The sequence below is a fragment of the Solanum verrucosum genome, unplaced genomic scaffold (genome assembly GCF_900185275.1).
Source record: "Solanum verrucosum unplaced genomic scaffold, falcon-dt-bn FXZP01000252.1, whole genome shotgun sequence".
Taxonomy (NCBI): domain Eukaryota; kingdom Viridiplantae; phylum Streptophyta; class Magnoliopsida; order Solanales; family Solanaceae; genus Solanum; species Solanum verrucosum.
In genome coordinates this window covers 4,349,398-4,366,534 of record NW_026019988.1, presented here as the reverse complement: position 1 = coordinate 4,366,534, position 17,137 = coordinate 4,349,398, and the positions used below count along the sequence as shown (strand labels likewise).

General features: G+C 31.1%; 2 protein-coding genes and 1 non-coding gene across 3 annotated transcripts; all 3 read left to right on the top strand.

Moving 5' to 3' along the window:
* Window positions 1-405: 405 nt before the first annotated feature.
* LOC125819008 (actin-97) lies at window positions 406-4,106 on the top strand. Its single transcript, XM_049498517.1, has 5 exons — window positions 406-537; window positions 2,375-2,447; window positions 2,568-2,961; window positions 3,163-3,776; window positions 3,898-4,106. The coding sequence occupies exons 2-5, from the start codon at window positions 2,388-2,390 to the stop codon at window positions 3,961-3,963; spliced, it is 1,134 nt and encodes a 377-aa protein (XP_049354474.1). The 5' UTR covers window positions 406-537; window positions 2,375-2,387; the 3' UTR covers window positions 3,964-4,106.
* A 512-nt stretch (window positions 4,107-4,618) lies between these two features.
* Window positions 4,619-4,691, top strand: TRNAK-CUU (transfer RNA lysine (anticodon CUU)). Its single transcript has one exon. It is a non-coding gene; the product is annotated as a tRNA-Lys (tRNA).
* Window positions 4,692-7,403: 2,712 nt separating this feature from the next.
* Window positions 7,404-12,207, top strand: LOC125819016 (triosephosphate isomerase, cytosolic). Its single transcript, XM_049498527.1, has 9 exons — window positions 7,404-7,571; window positions 8,334-8,409; window positions 9,096-9,219; window positions 9,503-9,587; window positions 9,706-9,838; window positions 10,670-10,764; window positions 11,213-11,291; window positions 11,749-11,831; window positions 11,952-12,207. The coding sequence occupies exons 1-9, from the start codon at window positions 7,533-7,535 to the stop codon at window positions 12,000-12,002; spliced, it is 765 nt and encodes a 254-aa protein (XP_049354484.1). The 5' UTR covers window positions 7,404-7,532; the 3' UTR covers window positions 12,003-12,207.
* The last annotated feature ends 4,930 nt before the right edge of the window (window positions 12,208-17,137 follow it).

Sequence of the window (17,137 nt, the reverse complement as noted above, 5' to 3'; positions counted from 1 at the left end):
CCTATTTATACTCAACTACCTCGTTTCTAAGATCATATCATTGATCATAAACAAAAACTATGTCACGTACTATCTAATCATCCCCCCCCACCACCAATACTTTTTTGATCCACCTCTACCTTTCTCCAATACTTCTTCCCTTTTATTTGTGATTGTAAAATTACATTATTTGATTTAATATTAGTAAATATTTAGCAAAATATAATTTTTTTTAAAATGAAGGAAAAAGCGATAGAATAGGGAGATGCCAGTGTGTGACAACCACTAATGAGTAATGAGGTTAATGATAGCCCCCCACGACGTGTTATGCTGACTGTCACTCATTATCATTTCATCACAGATCCAACGGCTCACATTTCTTCTCAAATCTTCAATATATACTCTTCCTATTTTCTCACTTTTCTCTTAGAGAAGGTTATTAGAATAGAGAAGAAGAAGAAGAAAGAGAGCTTTTCCACATTTTGCATTCCCTGACTGTTTGCTAGTGTGTGCCTCTCTCTCTCTTTCTCTCTCTACCAATTTTCTCTCCGAAAAAAGGTACGATTCATCTGCATTTTACTACAATTTCAATCGATTTTTTTAATATTGAGGTGTAATTGATCGATTTTTGTAGTAATTATTGTGTTTTCGATCGGTAGATCTGTTCATCTGTATTTTACTACAATTTCAATTGCTTATTCTCGCATTTTTATGATAATTATGTTTGATATTGAGGTGTAATTGATCGATTTTTGTAGTAATTATTATGATTTCGATCCATAGATCTGTTCATCGGAATATTCAGGTGTTAATTGTTAGTTGATTTGTGGAAAATAGTATCAGAATTGAATGAGCTAGCATATTTATGGATTTTGCAGATATGGCATAGATATTGTTATCCATGGAAACTGAATAGTTTTTCTTTTTATATATATATATATATATATATATATATATATATATATATTGAGGTTGATTGATCGATTTTTGTAGTAATTATTATGTTTTCGATCCATAGATCCATTAATTGGAATATTCAGGTGTTGGTTGTTAGCTGATATATGGAAAATAGTATCAAAATTGAATGAGCTAGCACATTTACTAGATTTTGCACATATGACATAGATATTGTTATCCATGAATGCATAATTGTTTTTTTTTTCCTTTTTTTCTCTTTACACGGTTCTCTTAGATTCCTAGTTCCGAGAAAAAGTTATTCATCTGCATTTTACAATTCAATCACACAATCGCTTTTTCTCGTTTTTTTTATAATTATGTATATGATATTGAGGTGTAATTGATCCATTTTTGTAGTAATTATGTTTTTGATCCGTAGATCTGTTCATCAGAATGTTCAGTTATTGATTATATGGAAAATAGTATCAAAATTGAATGAGCTTAGCACATTTCTAGATTTAGCAGAGATGGCATAGATACAACTTACAAGTATCCATGAAAACAGAGTTTTTCTTCCTTTTTTTATTAGGATTTTGTTGGATCTGCTGAGTACTTTTTGAGAGTTTATGTAGTATTGAATTAATGTGACGGATCTTTGCGTGTTAACTGATAATGTCGTAGAGTTCTGGAATTGCTTGGCAGAACAGCAGAAGCAAATCTAATAGTGATATTTGTTTTGATTTGATCTGATGATCCTAGGGGAATAGAACATTGCAGATGCCTTTGATGATTATCCTGATTATTCTAATGATTGTAATGCACTGGATTTGGGGAAATATGGAATCTGAATCATGTGGTTTATTTGAGTCTCATTGTAGCTTTTTGTGTGAAATAGAAGCTATTGAGTTTTATGTGGGTAAATTTTATGAAACTTGAAGTGCATTATGTATTATGGATTGTGTGCAGTTATAAGGCTTGCAAAAAGCTGTACACCTGTACCTATTCAACCTAATAAATGTAAAATCCACCAAAAACTGGTGGTGGTTATATTATTTATCCATTATCCATGGAAAACCAACTTTGTTAGTGTATCTCGTGAGCTGGTTTAATATGTCCAAAATCTCTGATGTTGTGAAACATAGTTCTACTTATTTGTTGATGCACTGATTTATCATTAGCTATAGTAATATCTATAATTGTTAACATACTATTATTCAGCCTTTACTTTGTCATCCGTGCAAAGAGAGAATATATTTCCCTGAAAACTGAAAAAATAGAGGTTCGAAGTAATAGTAACCTTTGACTGAAGGAATAGTATATGAACATCTCTTTCCCATAAGGTGTATTCTTTTATGTGGGACTTTATGTGTTCAGCTTATTTAAACTTGTTTGTTAATTACAAATAGCGAAAACTCGTATAAGGAATCAAGATATCAGTATCAGATGGTAATTTTTTGGACATATACATTTCTTACTGAGGTTTTGTTTTTCAATGCAGGAAATAGCATAAGATGGCAGACGGAGAGGATATTCAGCCCCTTGTCTGTGACAATGGAACTGGAATGGTCAAGGTAAGCTCAAGTGTTTTGTACTACAGCAGAGTTGGCCTGCCGTTTTTTACTGATGCTTATTACCTTGTTGCCCATTCTGTTTACAAAATTAAGAGATTCTTATATTGGTTTATTATCTAGGCTGGGTTTGCTGGAGATGATGCTCCACGAGCTGTATTTCCTAGTATTGTTGGCCGTCCCCGCCATACTGGTGTGATGGTGGGTATGGGTCAAAAAGACGCCTATGTGGGAGATGAAGCTCAATCGAAGAGAGGTATTTTAACTCTTAAATACCCAATTGAGCACGGAATTGTCAGCAATTGGGATGATATGGAGAAGATATGGCATCATACTTTCTACAATGAGCTTCGTGTTGCCCCTGAGGAGCATCCTGTCCTCCTAACTGAAGCCCCTCTTAACCCCAAGGCTAATCGTGAAAAGATGACCCAGATTATGTTTGAGACTTTCAATACCCCAGCTATGTATGTTGCTATTCAGGCTGTACTCTCACTGTATGCCAGTGGTCGTACCACCGGTAAGAAAATTTTCATTCTTTATTAGCATAATTATTTTATATGACTGGCATCTCTCAAGTTTCTTGATGCTTCTACCATGTAAAGATCTTGCACTTATATGATGCTTTGTGGATATGATTACTTATAAGTTATAACCTTCTAATTTTGACATGGTTGTTATCAATTGAGTTATTACTTCTAATTCTTTTTCTTCTCCACAGGTATTGTATTGGACTCTGGTGATGGTGTCAGCCACACTGTCCCAATTTATGAAGGGTATGCCCTTCCACATGCCATTCTCCGTCTTGACTTGGCAGGTCGTGACCTCACTGATAGTTTGATGAAGATCCTCACCGAGCGTGGTTACTCGTTCACCACCTCAGCTGAGCGAGAAATTGTCAGGGACGTGAAAGAAAAGCTCGCTTACATAGCTCTTGACTATGAACAAGAACTCGAGACATCAAAGACCAGCTCTTCTGTTGAGAAGAGCTATGAGCTCCCAGATGGGCAGGTGATCACCATTGGTGCTGAACGTTTCCGGTGTCCTGAGGTCCTTTTCCAACCTTCAATGATTGGAATGGAAGCTGCAGGAATCCACGAGACTACATACAACTCTATCATGAAATGTGATGTGGATATTAGAAAAGATCTTTATGGAAACATTGTGCTCAGTGGTGGTACTACCATGTTCCCGGGTATTGCTGACAGAATGAGCAAAGAAATTACTGCATTGGCTCCTAGCAGCATGAAGATTAAGGTGGTCGCTCCACCAGAGAGGAAATACAGTGTCTGGATTGGAGGCTCTATCTTGGCTTCCCTCAGCACCTTCCAGCAGGTTTGCGTCGCCCCTTCCCCCTCCCTCCTAATAATTATAAGTTTGCTTTTTTTCGGTGTCAATCGTACTTAGAAGCTTGGCAGTTACTGACGGTGTTTTCTGCTTCTCTTATTTTCTGTAGATGTGGATTGCAAAGGCAGAGTATGACGAATCTGGTCCTTCTATTGTCCACAGGAAGTGCTTCTAATTTTTCCAAGATTGACAATGTTGGTGAAAGGAAAATACTTCTTATTTCCTACTGGATCAGAAATGCAATTGCAGTGTTATATTCTAGCTTTATTTTCTGTATTTTTGTTCTCATGCTGGATTGAAGATATTGAGAGGGCAGAGTTGATTGTTGGGTTATGTTAATTCTTTTATTCCTATTGACTTTTTCTACTCTTCCGTTATTCTTCCTTTTTCTGTGCCCCCTCCCAACCCCATTTGAGGTAACTGAAGATTGGTATAAAAACATATTCGCCTCACGGTAAATTTATGTATTTTTTCACATCATTTAAAAATCATTTCACTATGGTAAGTTAAGTTTGTTCGGTGTAGACACTTGTATTTACTACGGAAAATGCTTTAACTTAGGCAAGAATCTTATTTATGGTTGATTAGTGATTAAGGCATGTTAATTGTGATGGGTACCATGATTAAATCATAGCAATTATTTAAACCTTGTTGAATCAAAGTAGCTTGGCCGAAGATCCTAGAACTTAAATAAAAGGAAAGCATTCCAACTTTTGTATTATCATGTATATGAACTCATTCCAGCAACAAAAGGGAAAGTGAGTATGGTATCCAAATTCTTTCTTAGCTCTAATAAGTTAATTATGGTTATCGGAGCATAAAAAACAAAAGCCCGTCTAGCTCAGTTGGTAGAGCGCAAGGCTCTTAACCTTGTGGTCGTGGGTTCGAGCCCCACGGTGGGCGTTTTTTTTTTTTTATTTTTAATTTTACACAAATTTCATATGTTTAAGAGCTAATTTCATATTGAAAACTTTGACCATTTATAAATTGAAAAGAATAAATTTTCATTATTTATTTTTTATGTGTTTTACAAAAAACTTTGCATATAAAATGAAAATCTATCGTATAAAAGAAATATTTATAAAATCAAAAATAAAAAGAAACTCATAAAGGACTACAAAATTATACATCTCAATTATTGGTACATAAGAAATGTCTGTATATTGACAATGGTCGATATAATAGATTCTCTCCAATGGTCAGAAGCAACAATAATTAATTAATGCCATAAAGGAATAAACAATGTGATTCGTAATGTTTCATGCTTAGCTGCCGCCTGCCTGCAAAATTGTCAACTGTGACACAAATCATAAGTTGTTAAAAATTAAATTGAATAATAAACAAACATATGCAAAATGAAGATAGTATAAAGGTATACAAACTTGACATGATTTTGAATATCGGGAACAAAATAGATAAAATAAAAATAGTACGATACAATTTCACTTTTGCATGACTTGAGAATAATTGAATGAATAGGTAAAATGAAGAATGAAGACGGTGAATATTCATACAAATCTAACAAAATTTGTGAATACTAGAACAAGATAGATAGGATAAAAATCTTATAGACTCATATCGATACTATATAATTGGTAAATAATATAACAAAATAGATGAAATAAAAGTAGTATTAGATCATATTAATTCAACATGATTTGTAAATAATATAACAAGAAAGGTGAAATGAAATTAGTATCTAATCATATTAATCCAACATGATTTGCATATGACATGATATTTAGTTTCAGCTAATAACTATATTCGTCAACTTTAGATGTGTACAAATACACATAAATATGTATAAAATTGAATAAAACGTCATATGTGAGACAATACACGTAAGACACAATGTAAGAGGCGAATCACCAGGTACACATATGTATTTACTTATTCAAATATATATTCTACACATTCAAAGTTGAACCACATAAATACTAAACTGAGGCTAAATTAAAAAACACCTTTATGAATGTCTTTTCAAATTATAAGTTGATATCAAAGTTGTATGACTTTTTTATTATTAAATAAAAGAAAGTAATATTTGTAATGCAATCTGCTGGTGTCTACCACTTTTTGTGATGCCTAGGATTTCTGTGTACTGTAAAAACTATGACCTTCTTTAGCACAAGGTAAAAAATAAAAAATGGTTCACCAGCTTTCTAAATGACTAATATAACCCTGGATATCCTACAAAGTATATGCTCTTCGAATATTCACCTTTAATAATTTCGTTTCAAATATTCTTTCTTTGAAAATGTCTATAAATTTGTATTTCAATTTTTTTTTTGGAAAACATAATACAAATAGTATAACTTCTCACTGAGAAAAGTTAAAAAGATAAATAAATTTTAAAAATAATAATAGAATATTCATAAAATATGTTTTTTACCTTATTTAAATAGTGTAAATTTTGAGATAAAGAATATTTTAATTAGATAAGAGTGACTCCACCACTATAATCAATAATCATTTTCAAATGGTTCTTTGGTGTTGGTTGAGTCACAAGTGAGTAGTCACTCTCTCAAATATTTACTTTAATTATAGAGCAACTTTCACATATAGCAAATATAAAAATTATATTTGTATATTAAAGCTATTATTTGTATAATTGAGCTCCATAGCAAACATAAATATATATATTTCGCTATACATATACAAAAGAAAGTAATTGTATAATCTATTTCGATATACATATACAAAAGATCAATTGTATAATTTATGTTTGTATAAAGCGAGAAAGAGAGAAAAACAAAAGAAAATTGGGCAGGGAAAGATCGTATTTGTATAATCATAAGTGTATAGGACGAAAATATATGCATTTGTATTTGTATATACAATTTTCTCTCGTTTTATACAAGCACAAACGCAATGTATACATTTGTATTTGTATAAAGTGAGAGAGGATAGCGAGATCTGGGAGAGGGGAACGAAAATATATGTATATATACAATTTTCTCTCGCTTTATACAAACACATTTTATACATTTGTGTTTGTATAAAAGCGAGAGAGGCGAAGGAGAACAAGAGTGGCGAGGGCGAAATAACATCAGTTTGCTATGGGGTACAATTAAATCAAACTATAGTTATAACATTTAATTTGAATTAATAGTTTGTTATTATATACAATTTTTCCTTAATTATATTCGGTATTTACACAAAATAAATAAGTATATATCTTATTTACATGAAAAAAGGCAACACAAACATATTTACAACATTAAATTATACATTTTATGTGATATTTCTTTTAATTTATCCAAAAAATGATTTTTTTTTATATTCATAAATTATTATTTTTTTTAAATCTGATGTTAATATTGCGTTTTTATTTTCGATTAATTCAAATACTATAAAATTTATTCAAGTGAAACGCTCCTTTATCAATAATATTTCCATACTCAAAGCTCAAAATTGAAACCTCTAATCAATAGAGAAGCATCCCATCCGACATATGTTGCACTACATCCTTTAAATTCAAATTACTCGAACTCCAAATAAGGGGAAAACCAAAATAAATAAATCCTCTTGGTAGTTAAATTTTCGTGAATAGTTAAGTCACACAAATTAGATTAGGGGTAGTTTAGTCATTACATTCACAGGCGTGAGTGCCAACTCCAAGGCTGACATGCCCACTATATAAAATCCTGGCTTCCTCATCTCAGTACCACACACAAACAGAGAAACTTTAGATCTCATTTCTTGCTGTACAATTCTCGTGAATCCTTCGAGTTCATCGTAAAAATGGGCAGAACTTTCTTCGTCGGCGGCAACTGGAAATGCGTAAGCTTCCGAATCTACCATATCTCGACTTAGTACTTTTGTTTCTCCGTCATTCAATATTAATCGATCTATTTTCTGACATTTTTTGTCATAATCTCGTTTTTTTTCTGAATATATAGTATTTTCAAGCTTGAGAAGCGGTTCTAATTGCTTTATATTCAATCTATTCAGTTAGTAGTACAGTTTTTTGGCTTACCGATCTGATTACAATTGTTAGTTTAACGATTTTGATCTCGATCTTATGTTTTTCTCAGTGAAAACGTGTATTGTGCTGGAAATAAGCTTTTTTGTTGTCATTTTTTGGATCTCAATCATTCTCTTTCTATGGATTGTCTTAAAGTGGAGGAATAAGAGTAAATCAATCTGTATGAAATTGGATCCGTTTGTTTAGGAGTATACTGTTTATTGAATAATTTTCAGTAGTTTATCAATAAGAACTCACAAAAAAAGAGCAAAATAAAACAAAAAAAACAGCTGAAAGGTCACTCACTGTGTGTGTAGAAATATAGCCATATAGGTAGCTCTACCCTGGTCACGGCATGGAAGATTAGTTGTTTATATTTACTGTTTCATATCCAAGTGTTATGTATTAGAGGTGTAGCTATGATTTTAAATTAAAACAATAGATATCTTACAAAAACTTTTTCAACTATGTTATGGTTCATGAGTAGATCCACCAGCGATCAAGTGTTGCTTGGTAGAAGCCTTTATAATATTCGGTAATTGATAGATGATTTAGCTCTAATAATGAATGCAATGCAGAATGGAACCAGTGAGGAGATCAAGAAGATAGTAGCGACACTCAATGCTGGTCAAGTGCCATCACAAGATGTTGTTGGTAAGTAAATTTTCCGTATGAGTGATGTTTTTAATATATAGTTTTGGGTGGATTGGTTAGAAATTGGTGTGTAAAAATATCTGGATAATGATTTTAGGATGTCAATATCCACTCCTCTAAGCCCATAAGACAAACAAATGTAATATATTTAAATTTCTGGTTGTAACATACCCTAATGTTTTAGTAAAATGATATCTGTATCAAAGCTATAAAATTTGAAGGTATCTGATTTTCTAAACATGATATATATATATCAGACAGACAACTTGATCAGTGTGGACTCCATAGATATGTTTACGCTTTCCATCTGATTAGTTAACTGACTGAAGGAACAAAAGAATCATCTTTCTGCTTATTATATCATATATGTGAATAGTTGGTGGAGAATATTGCATAGAGCTTTTTAACGTTGTCTCCTAATTTGAAGACTCGGTCACTTTATTTGATGGAAAACAAATTAGGTCTTTCTGAAATATATAATCATTTGCCAATATATTGTTGCTCTCAATTTCACTCAAACTGGACTTGGACAGATGAGGATAATGCTTAAACAGTTGTGAGACAACAGTGTAGTTGAATCATCCTTCAAGTTCTTAACTTGCTTTTATGTGGGCTATTGATAATTTGATATGGTTGGATAAGATCTTAGTGTGCTTAACACATTTGGCAACTTTCTTCTCTTGCAGAGGTTGTTGTGAGCCCTCCATATGTATTTCTTCCTCTGGTCAAGAATGAGCTGCGATCTGATTTTCATGTTGCTGCCCAAAATTGTTGGGTTAAGAAGGGGGGTGCTTTCACCGGTGAAGTTAGGTATGTTACTATTCTACTTGTGTACCATGTTGTACTTGGGGGAGGACGATATATCTAGCTGCTAAGTGTTTGAGACCTGCATCTTGAGGAAAGAGGTGATAGTTAGGTAATTATTGTGGTCTAGGCTCATGCATTTGTTTCTTCAGGCTGCAAGTCTTGGATTTTTATTTTGACCATGGATGTTTCGCGCTATCTTTTTGCAGTCTTGTTCATAGTTGAGAGGATCTAGTCTGTAATTTGAGTATCATAATTTATTCTAAGCTAATTGTTATTCTATGTGCAGTGCTGATATGCTTGTTAATCTGGGCATTCCGTGGGTCATTTTGGGTCATTCTGAAAGAAGAGCCATTTTAGGTGAATCAAATGAGGTAAGCTATTTCATATAAATCTGCTGATTTCTGTTATATCCTCAATGTAGTTATTAATTACTGAACTGAAAGAGGGTTAGCTTTACAGTTTTATAACTTGTTAACCGTTTGATTGCAGTTTGTTGGAGACAAGGTAGCATATGCTCTTTCACAAGGTTTGAAGGTAATTGCATGTGTTGGGGAGACTCTTGAGCAAAGAGAATCAGGATCTACCATGGATGTTGTTGCAGCACAAACAAAGGCAATTGCAGGTAGACCTATCAAAATGCTTTCTTAGTTAATGGACTATTATTTTTTAGCTTAGAATGTGACTCGATGATATTATGTTGATTAGTATTCCGTCCACTTTAATGTGATAATATCAGCATGAAAATGGGAAGCATGAAGAAATAAATGGATTGATGAGGTTTTTAAGAAACTAAAAGGTAAAATGAAAAGACTAAAGTAAAGCGATTGAAGATAACAAGGAAAGAAACTGGAACTAACAGATCTTCTTATTTGTAAGTAAAGCGATGGAAGATAACAAGGAAAGAAACTGGAACTAGCAGATCTTCTTATTTGTTTTTGTGAGTGCTTACAGGGCTTCCTAGTGTATGTTAGGAGTGACAACTTGGTATCGTCGTCTATGCATAGGATGTCAATTTGTACCATTTGAAATTTACATAATAAGCTTTCCTTTTTTGGACATTCCATAATGTCTAACATCATTCTATTTTTATACAACTTTCACTGGAATGTTGTTAAAAGGCTTTGCTTAAAGCGTGCTTATGCCTTGAAGCTCACAGAGCCCAGGTTGTGGACATGTAACGTAGGGCTTGACCTTTAAGGGCACAACAACATATATATAGCTTAGTAGTATTTTTTATTCTGTTACTGAATTAGTTATATTTTGTGTTTATAGTTACACTTATCGAGCTACAATTTTGTTTTTAGTTTTTTCTTTCTTGGGGCTTTTCTTTGCTAAAAGCCCTCGCTTTAATTGCACTTAGAGCTCCAACAGACGTTGGCGCTTTCTTTTTGCGCCACTTTTGACCATCTTTCATAGTCCTTCATCTAATTGTTTCCGGTTCATCTTACTGCAGAGCGAGTAAAAGATTGGTCAAATGTGGTGGTAGCTTATGAGCCTGTTTGGGCTATTGGTACTGGAAAGGTTGCAACCCCTGCACAAGCCCAGGAAGTAAGTTAATTTGACCAGCTTGTTTCATTTCCTCAGTCAAGTTCCTTGAGATCTATATTGAATTTCAACTATACTTGGAATGTTAGTATCAGTGATTAAATACTGATCACATCAGGCGATATTTTTCATGTTTTTTTTTCCAATTATTGTAACACTAGATTTCAAAGTTCTATTTTCATATTCTTTCTAGGCTTTGTCCTGGGATCTCTTGGTGGTCTGGAAAAGGGATGAAGAAGCCAATGTGTTAAACAATTATCTTAACTGTTCTTTACTTCTACATCAACCTATTGAGTAGTAATTTCAAGATAGAATTGCAAGTTTCTCCTAGTCTCTTTCCAGTTAATAGACTATGTTATTACATTGATGTAAGATAATGAAAGCACACCCAGATCATTTATTTGGTATGAATTTCTGCACTTTTGTTTTAAGGTTGTTTTCTGCATTCCAGGTACATGCTGAATTGAGGAAATGGCTTCAAGCAAATGTTAGCGCTGAAGTTGCTGCTTCAACCAGGATCATCTATGGAGGTAATGTTCTTTGACCACAATGCATTTTATCCAAATAATGTGATGCTTCTCTCTGTTCATTTATCATCCATGTGTCAGCATTAAAATTTTTGAGAAGTTCTTCCCAACACTCCACACATTTGTGGGAGATAAGATTAGCTCCATTTCTTGTTGGACACATTATACTGGCTTCTCAAATAAAGTAACTCTGATACATGTTTAACAGTAATGGATAGCAAGCATATAGCCAGAATTTAATGAAGCAGACTTGAAGTATTTGGTGTATAGTCAAATACGTAACTAAACACTAGCTTTTGTAACCATACCTTGGCTGCAAAATGACTAAATAGTCAGCTAGTCACATGCTAAGCTTGTTTGGCATTTTTCAATTCCTCGTTAATTCACTTTATAAACAAGACAAATCATTTTCCCATTTGCTTTTACCAAGTAACTGAACTGTACTATATGCTCCGTGCAGGATCTGTAAGCGGTGCAAACTGCAAGGAGTTGGCTGGACAGCCAGATGTTGACGGTTTTCTTGTAGGTGGAGCTTCTTTGAAGGTATGTGAAAAATACTCTGGCTCTTGGCTTAAGAAACAATGAATAAGGGTTGATAAATGGTTGCTTTAAAAGAATAGTGAGTAGCTTATTCTTAACATTTCCTTTTTGTGTATTTTATAGCCGGAGTTCATTGACATCATCAAGGCTGCTGAGGTGAAGAAAAGCGCCTAAGGTCTTGCACGCGATTGGAATTTTGCAGTTTTTGATCTAGGACTTCCAATGCAGTAGACTTGTATCAAGTCAATGTCTTGTGTACTCTTTGTTGCAGTTTGAAATTTACATAACATGTACAATAAAATTGACATACATTGCTCTACCCTACTTTTTTGGCTGCAACAAAATTGTGTAATAAAATTGAAATGTGCATCTAATGACATACCTACCCTATGACTAGTATTCTTTTTGTGGAAAATCTCTTGTGATCTATTTATTTTAGGTGTCCTTTATTTTTCTGCAAGTGAATGGAGTATTTGTGTGTTTGGTGCGTTCAAAGTCTTTCTCCATAAAAATGCTTATTTGTCATTTTCTAATGTTTGGGAACTTTTTTTCCCTTGGTATTTGTGTGAACATTTTACAGTCATGTCACACACAAGATCTTAAATCAAATAATACTAGTATTTGGTTTTGGTTCTAGCTACCCTGGTTCACTAATTTGTGACGATATTTTATGCAATTTTGCAACCACTAGTTTCTTCTATCTTTTTCTTTTTACTCTCTCCATTTCAAAATAATCTTTGACTAATTTTTAATGCTGCATTAGATTAGGTTAATTGATAATATAAAATTAAATTTAGATAGCATTAGATTAGGTTAATTGATAATATAAAATTAAATTTAGATATTTAAAAATTATATGAAAAGTACTATAACTTATAATAAATCATATTATTGAGAAAATACATTTTAAAAATGTAAGTGACAAGTAATTTGAAATGGAAGGAGTATATATTATTGAAGTACGATATTTATGAATAGTATTAAGCATTGACCTAGTGGAAAAGTTTTGTTATATGGATATGTTACCCTACGAATATTCCTTTTACCAGCTATTTTCTTAGGATAAGATTAGAGTGGTTGTCGATTGGGCAGAGGATATGAGATATGCAAATGATGATGGATTTGAATTTTGGGGTTCAAACTTTTAGTATTTTTAGCATTGAATCTATCAAGTATATTTTTTATATCATGTGTTCAATCTACTAGTTATTGACTTATTGTAGATTTTACGTAGAAAATAGTAGATTTAGATAACCTTAAGCTAAATAGCTTCATCCACCCCTAGCGCAGACATCCCAATATGAGGTGATCTAAAAGGAACTTAAGACTTAAAGAGACTTTAGTTGAATGTGATATCAATAATAATATCGCAAAGGTATAGAAAAATTATTTTTGATAGATATTCAGCTTTAAAATATTTGTGACTTATGACTATATGTCTTTTTTTTTTTTGCCATTTTTTCCTTGAGCTGACGATTTATCTTAAACAACAAACTTCTCAATTTTCGAAGGTAAAAAGTGAAATTTGCATAAACTATCTTTTTTAAATTTTACTTATGGAATTACACTTGATTCGACGACAAGTCTTTCTCCCTCTTGGTAAACGTACACGTGATGACTGTTATGGAAATTTTCTATATTTATAGTGACAGAACATATATATATCCAACCCAACATTATTATATATGTTCAATGAATGAATTAAATGCCATAGTTTGAAAATGAAGATTTCCAATATCTTGAAAAGTTGATTCCTCAAAAACAAGGAACATGAGACCTGCAAGTCAATTGATGATGTTTCTATTTTTCATTACGACAAAGGTGTATGTATTATCAAGTCACATGGCAGTTGACTTCATTTTCCTTTCACAAACATATATGGTCCTAAATTGGTGTTTTAAATATTTTGTCGTGAATTATGTGACACTATTTCTTATTAGTTTCGCTTAAAATATAAATAATAAAAATAATTTAATTTTTAATATTTTGTTTTACCTTTTAATCTTTTGTTTTACCCTTAAGCGGCATACTTTTCTATCGCCCACGAAAATCTCATGACATGTTGATAATAATTACTATCCGATCTATATGATTGAGGAAATGAGTTGTCGTCTTGAACACTTTTTTTCCTCGTAAACTAGTTTTTAGGGTTGAGTTAGATCGAATGTTTATTTCTTCACATGATATAAAAGCCATACATATTCATCGATCCTTGTTACTATGTTTATTAATATTAGGCTACATATTATGTTATTTATGCTTCAGTTGACGACCCATGATGTGTGGAAGAGTGTTATATTCTATGTGTATTGATAGCGGGAATGGCCTTGTGATCTTATTATACGGGTAAAAAAAATTCATGTGAGTTAATTTTTGGGGTTTGAAAAAACTCCAAAGAGCTTACTTTATTTTTTAAATTAAACTTCTAGGAGTATCCATTTAAACTACATAAAAATTGAAAAGGAAAGAGCACAACTTTTGAGGTTTGCATGAATATCTCTGGAATGACCATTAAATGATATGGTATAGTAGATGAGGTTGTCAATTTCGAGTTATGGGTATAAAATACTTTTTTCGTTCCTTTTTATATGTCATTTCTGTCATTTAATAAAATCAATGCATAAATTAACATATTGTTCATTTTTTTACTCTTGTGAGTTATTAGCTTTGAAAATATACATTTGACCAACTTAGAAAAACTAAGTAAATGATTCATGTCCATTGGTTAAATTAATCAATCAAAATAAATTAATTCATATTCATTGATTGAAAACTTGAGTTCCAAAAAATTTAAATAAAGGTAGAATAGTAAACTTACTTAGTTTCTTAATGCACGTAAAATCTAAAATAATGACATATAAATAGGAACAAAGGGAATACATAGTGTAAATTCAAATTAATTGAACTTTAATATAAATACGAATACCGAATGGAAAACAAGAATATTTCTTGGATGTAAGAAAGTCAAATGAACTTGTTGTCTTGCTTAGCAACTATAGTAACAAAAAGGGTCCTATTGTCCCTGTTTAATTTAATTATTTTCTTATCAAAGTCAAAAGTTTCTAGTATGAAAAATTATTATAGTTAGATATTGAGTTGCTACTATCTTTTAAGAGTATTTAATATTCCACATGTACAAAAAAGTAGAATTAGATTAAGGTTAAATAACATTTTATGCAATGTGGACGTTTACAACTTTTTCTTCATATTAAAGTTACCTTTCTAGCTGCTATAATAAAGAGGTTCTCTTCCAATAAAATAGAGTATTTTTTAAAATAAAAATAAAAATGATAGAGTAGAATTAATGAACAGACAAAAAAAAAAAAGATTGTCATTGCTAGGCTGCCAATAGGATAAAGTCAAGAATTATTTTTAAAAAATAATTGAAAACCAAATAAAATAAGAATATATCAATTAATAATATATAGTTTGATTGGAGTGTAGAGTATTCACATGTCAAATCTAAAATTTGATTTTTTTTGGCCTGTGAATGACATAAAGAGATTGTTAGGGTCAACTCCATATATTGTAAAATTGGTTGTAATTGTGTTCCAATACTTAGTACTATATAGAACCAAACTTATAACCACCTCAACAGAATTCCGTCCATTTTTACTTGTCCAATTATTAATTTGACATATTCTTTAAAGAACGATGAATAAAATGTTAATTTTATTACTTTATTATTTAAATATAACAAATTCAATGCTTTGAAAAATAACTATAATTTATAATAAGAGTAAATTATGAAATAACTAATGAATTATTTTTTATTTTTAAAAATGAACCAAGTAAAAGTTAATACTTATATTTTATATAAAATAAAAATGAACATAGAAAATATTTTCTTAAATTTCATGTTAAATTAAAATCAGACAAGCATATTAAAATGGATAATATAGGAAAAATTCTTTTGGCCAGAAAATTTGGCCAGAATGGTATTTTACCTTTTTAAACATTTTACCCTTTTACATTTAATACCTTTTACTAAAAAATGAAAAAAAATATCAGTTTATCTTAAAATAATAAAAAATTATAATTAACTTTTTAAATTTCTAGCCAAATTCTAACTAAATTTTCTGATAATTTAGCATTACCCGATAATATATTTGTTTGGAGACTTGTAAGTCTCATCAGCCTAGTTATTTGAACTTTCGTTGTCTAGTTTGGCAAATTGGAGGTGAATTTTCCTCTTTCTTTGTTTTTGCCAGTTCAGTTTGACTGGCCTTTTCAAAAATTCATGCACTTAGACACTTTTTATAATAATAATAATAATGAAAAGCGCTAAATAGCTAGAAAATTTAGTCAGAATTTAGCCAGAAAATTAAAAAAAAACTATATATTTTTTTTTAAAAATAAACTGATATTTTTTCCATTTTTTGGTTAAAAGTATTAAAGTTAAAAGGGTAAAAATATTTAAAAAGGTAAAATAACATAGATAAAATACCATTCTGGCCAAAAAGATTTTTCCAATAATAACATTAAGTAATAATAATAATAATATTATATTCTTTTTTTCTTGTTATAAAAGTGATTCATATATATCTCTATCGTTATAAAAATGACTCACATATACCTCTATCATTATAAAAATGGTTCATATATATCCTTTTATCTAATGAAAGTGAAAAATTAATTTTAAATTCATTATCTTAATTTTTAATAGGTATATATGATCTTTTTACACATGATTTTTTTTTTACTTCTTTAGTGTTATTAACCTTAATTTGAGGAGAGGTTTATGAAATTATCTCTAAAATTTAATTATATTTGAATTTGTCCATTGCTTCATACAATTTTGAGGGTGACGCTTATAATTAAAAAGAATCTCCTATTTTCAAAATTTTAAATTTAATTTTTTAAATTAAGATAGAGAGATTTCAACCGTTTCATTGTATTTAAATTCTTGCCAAAAAGTTTTATTTGAGTAAATTTTATCCATATTCATTCAATTTTATTTAAAGTTAATTACATGACATTCGTTAGTTTAGACAATTTTTTTGTAGTAATTATTTTAAACATTTTATTGCATATATTACGTTATCCTTATGTCAAGACTTACGTATGGAAATAAATAAATGTGTTACCTGCTCCCCCTTTTTCTTTTAATTTTAATAATAAAAAGGCCCACCACATATAATATATACAAATATTTTTGCCTCCATTGAAAATTGTAAGCTTTACACATGGAGTGAAATAACATTAATGGTGCTACCTTACTTGCAACCAATTGTCTTTAAGCAGCTAATCAGACATCCAGCACAAAAACACATAAATATAATACTCATTTCACTTTTCGAAAATCGAAT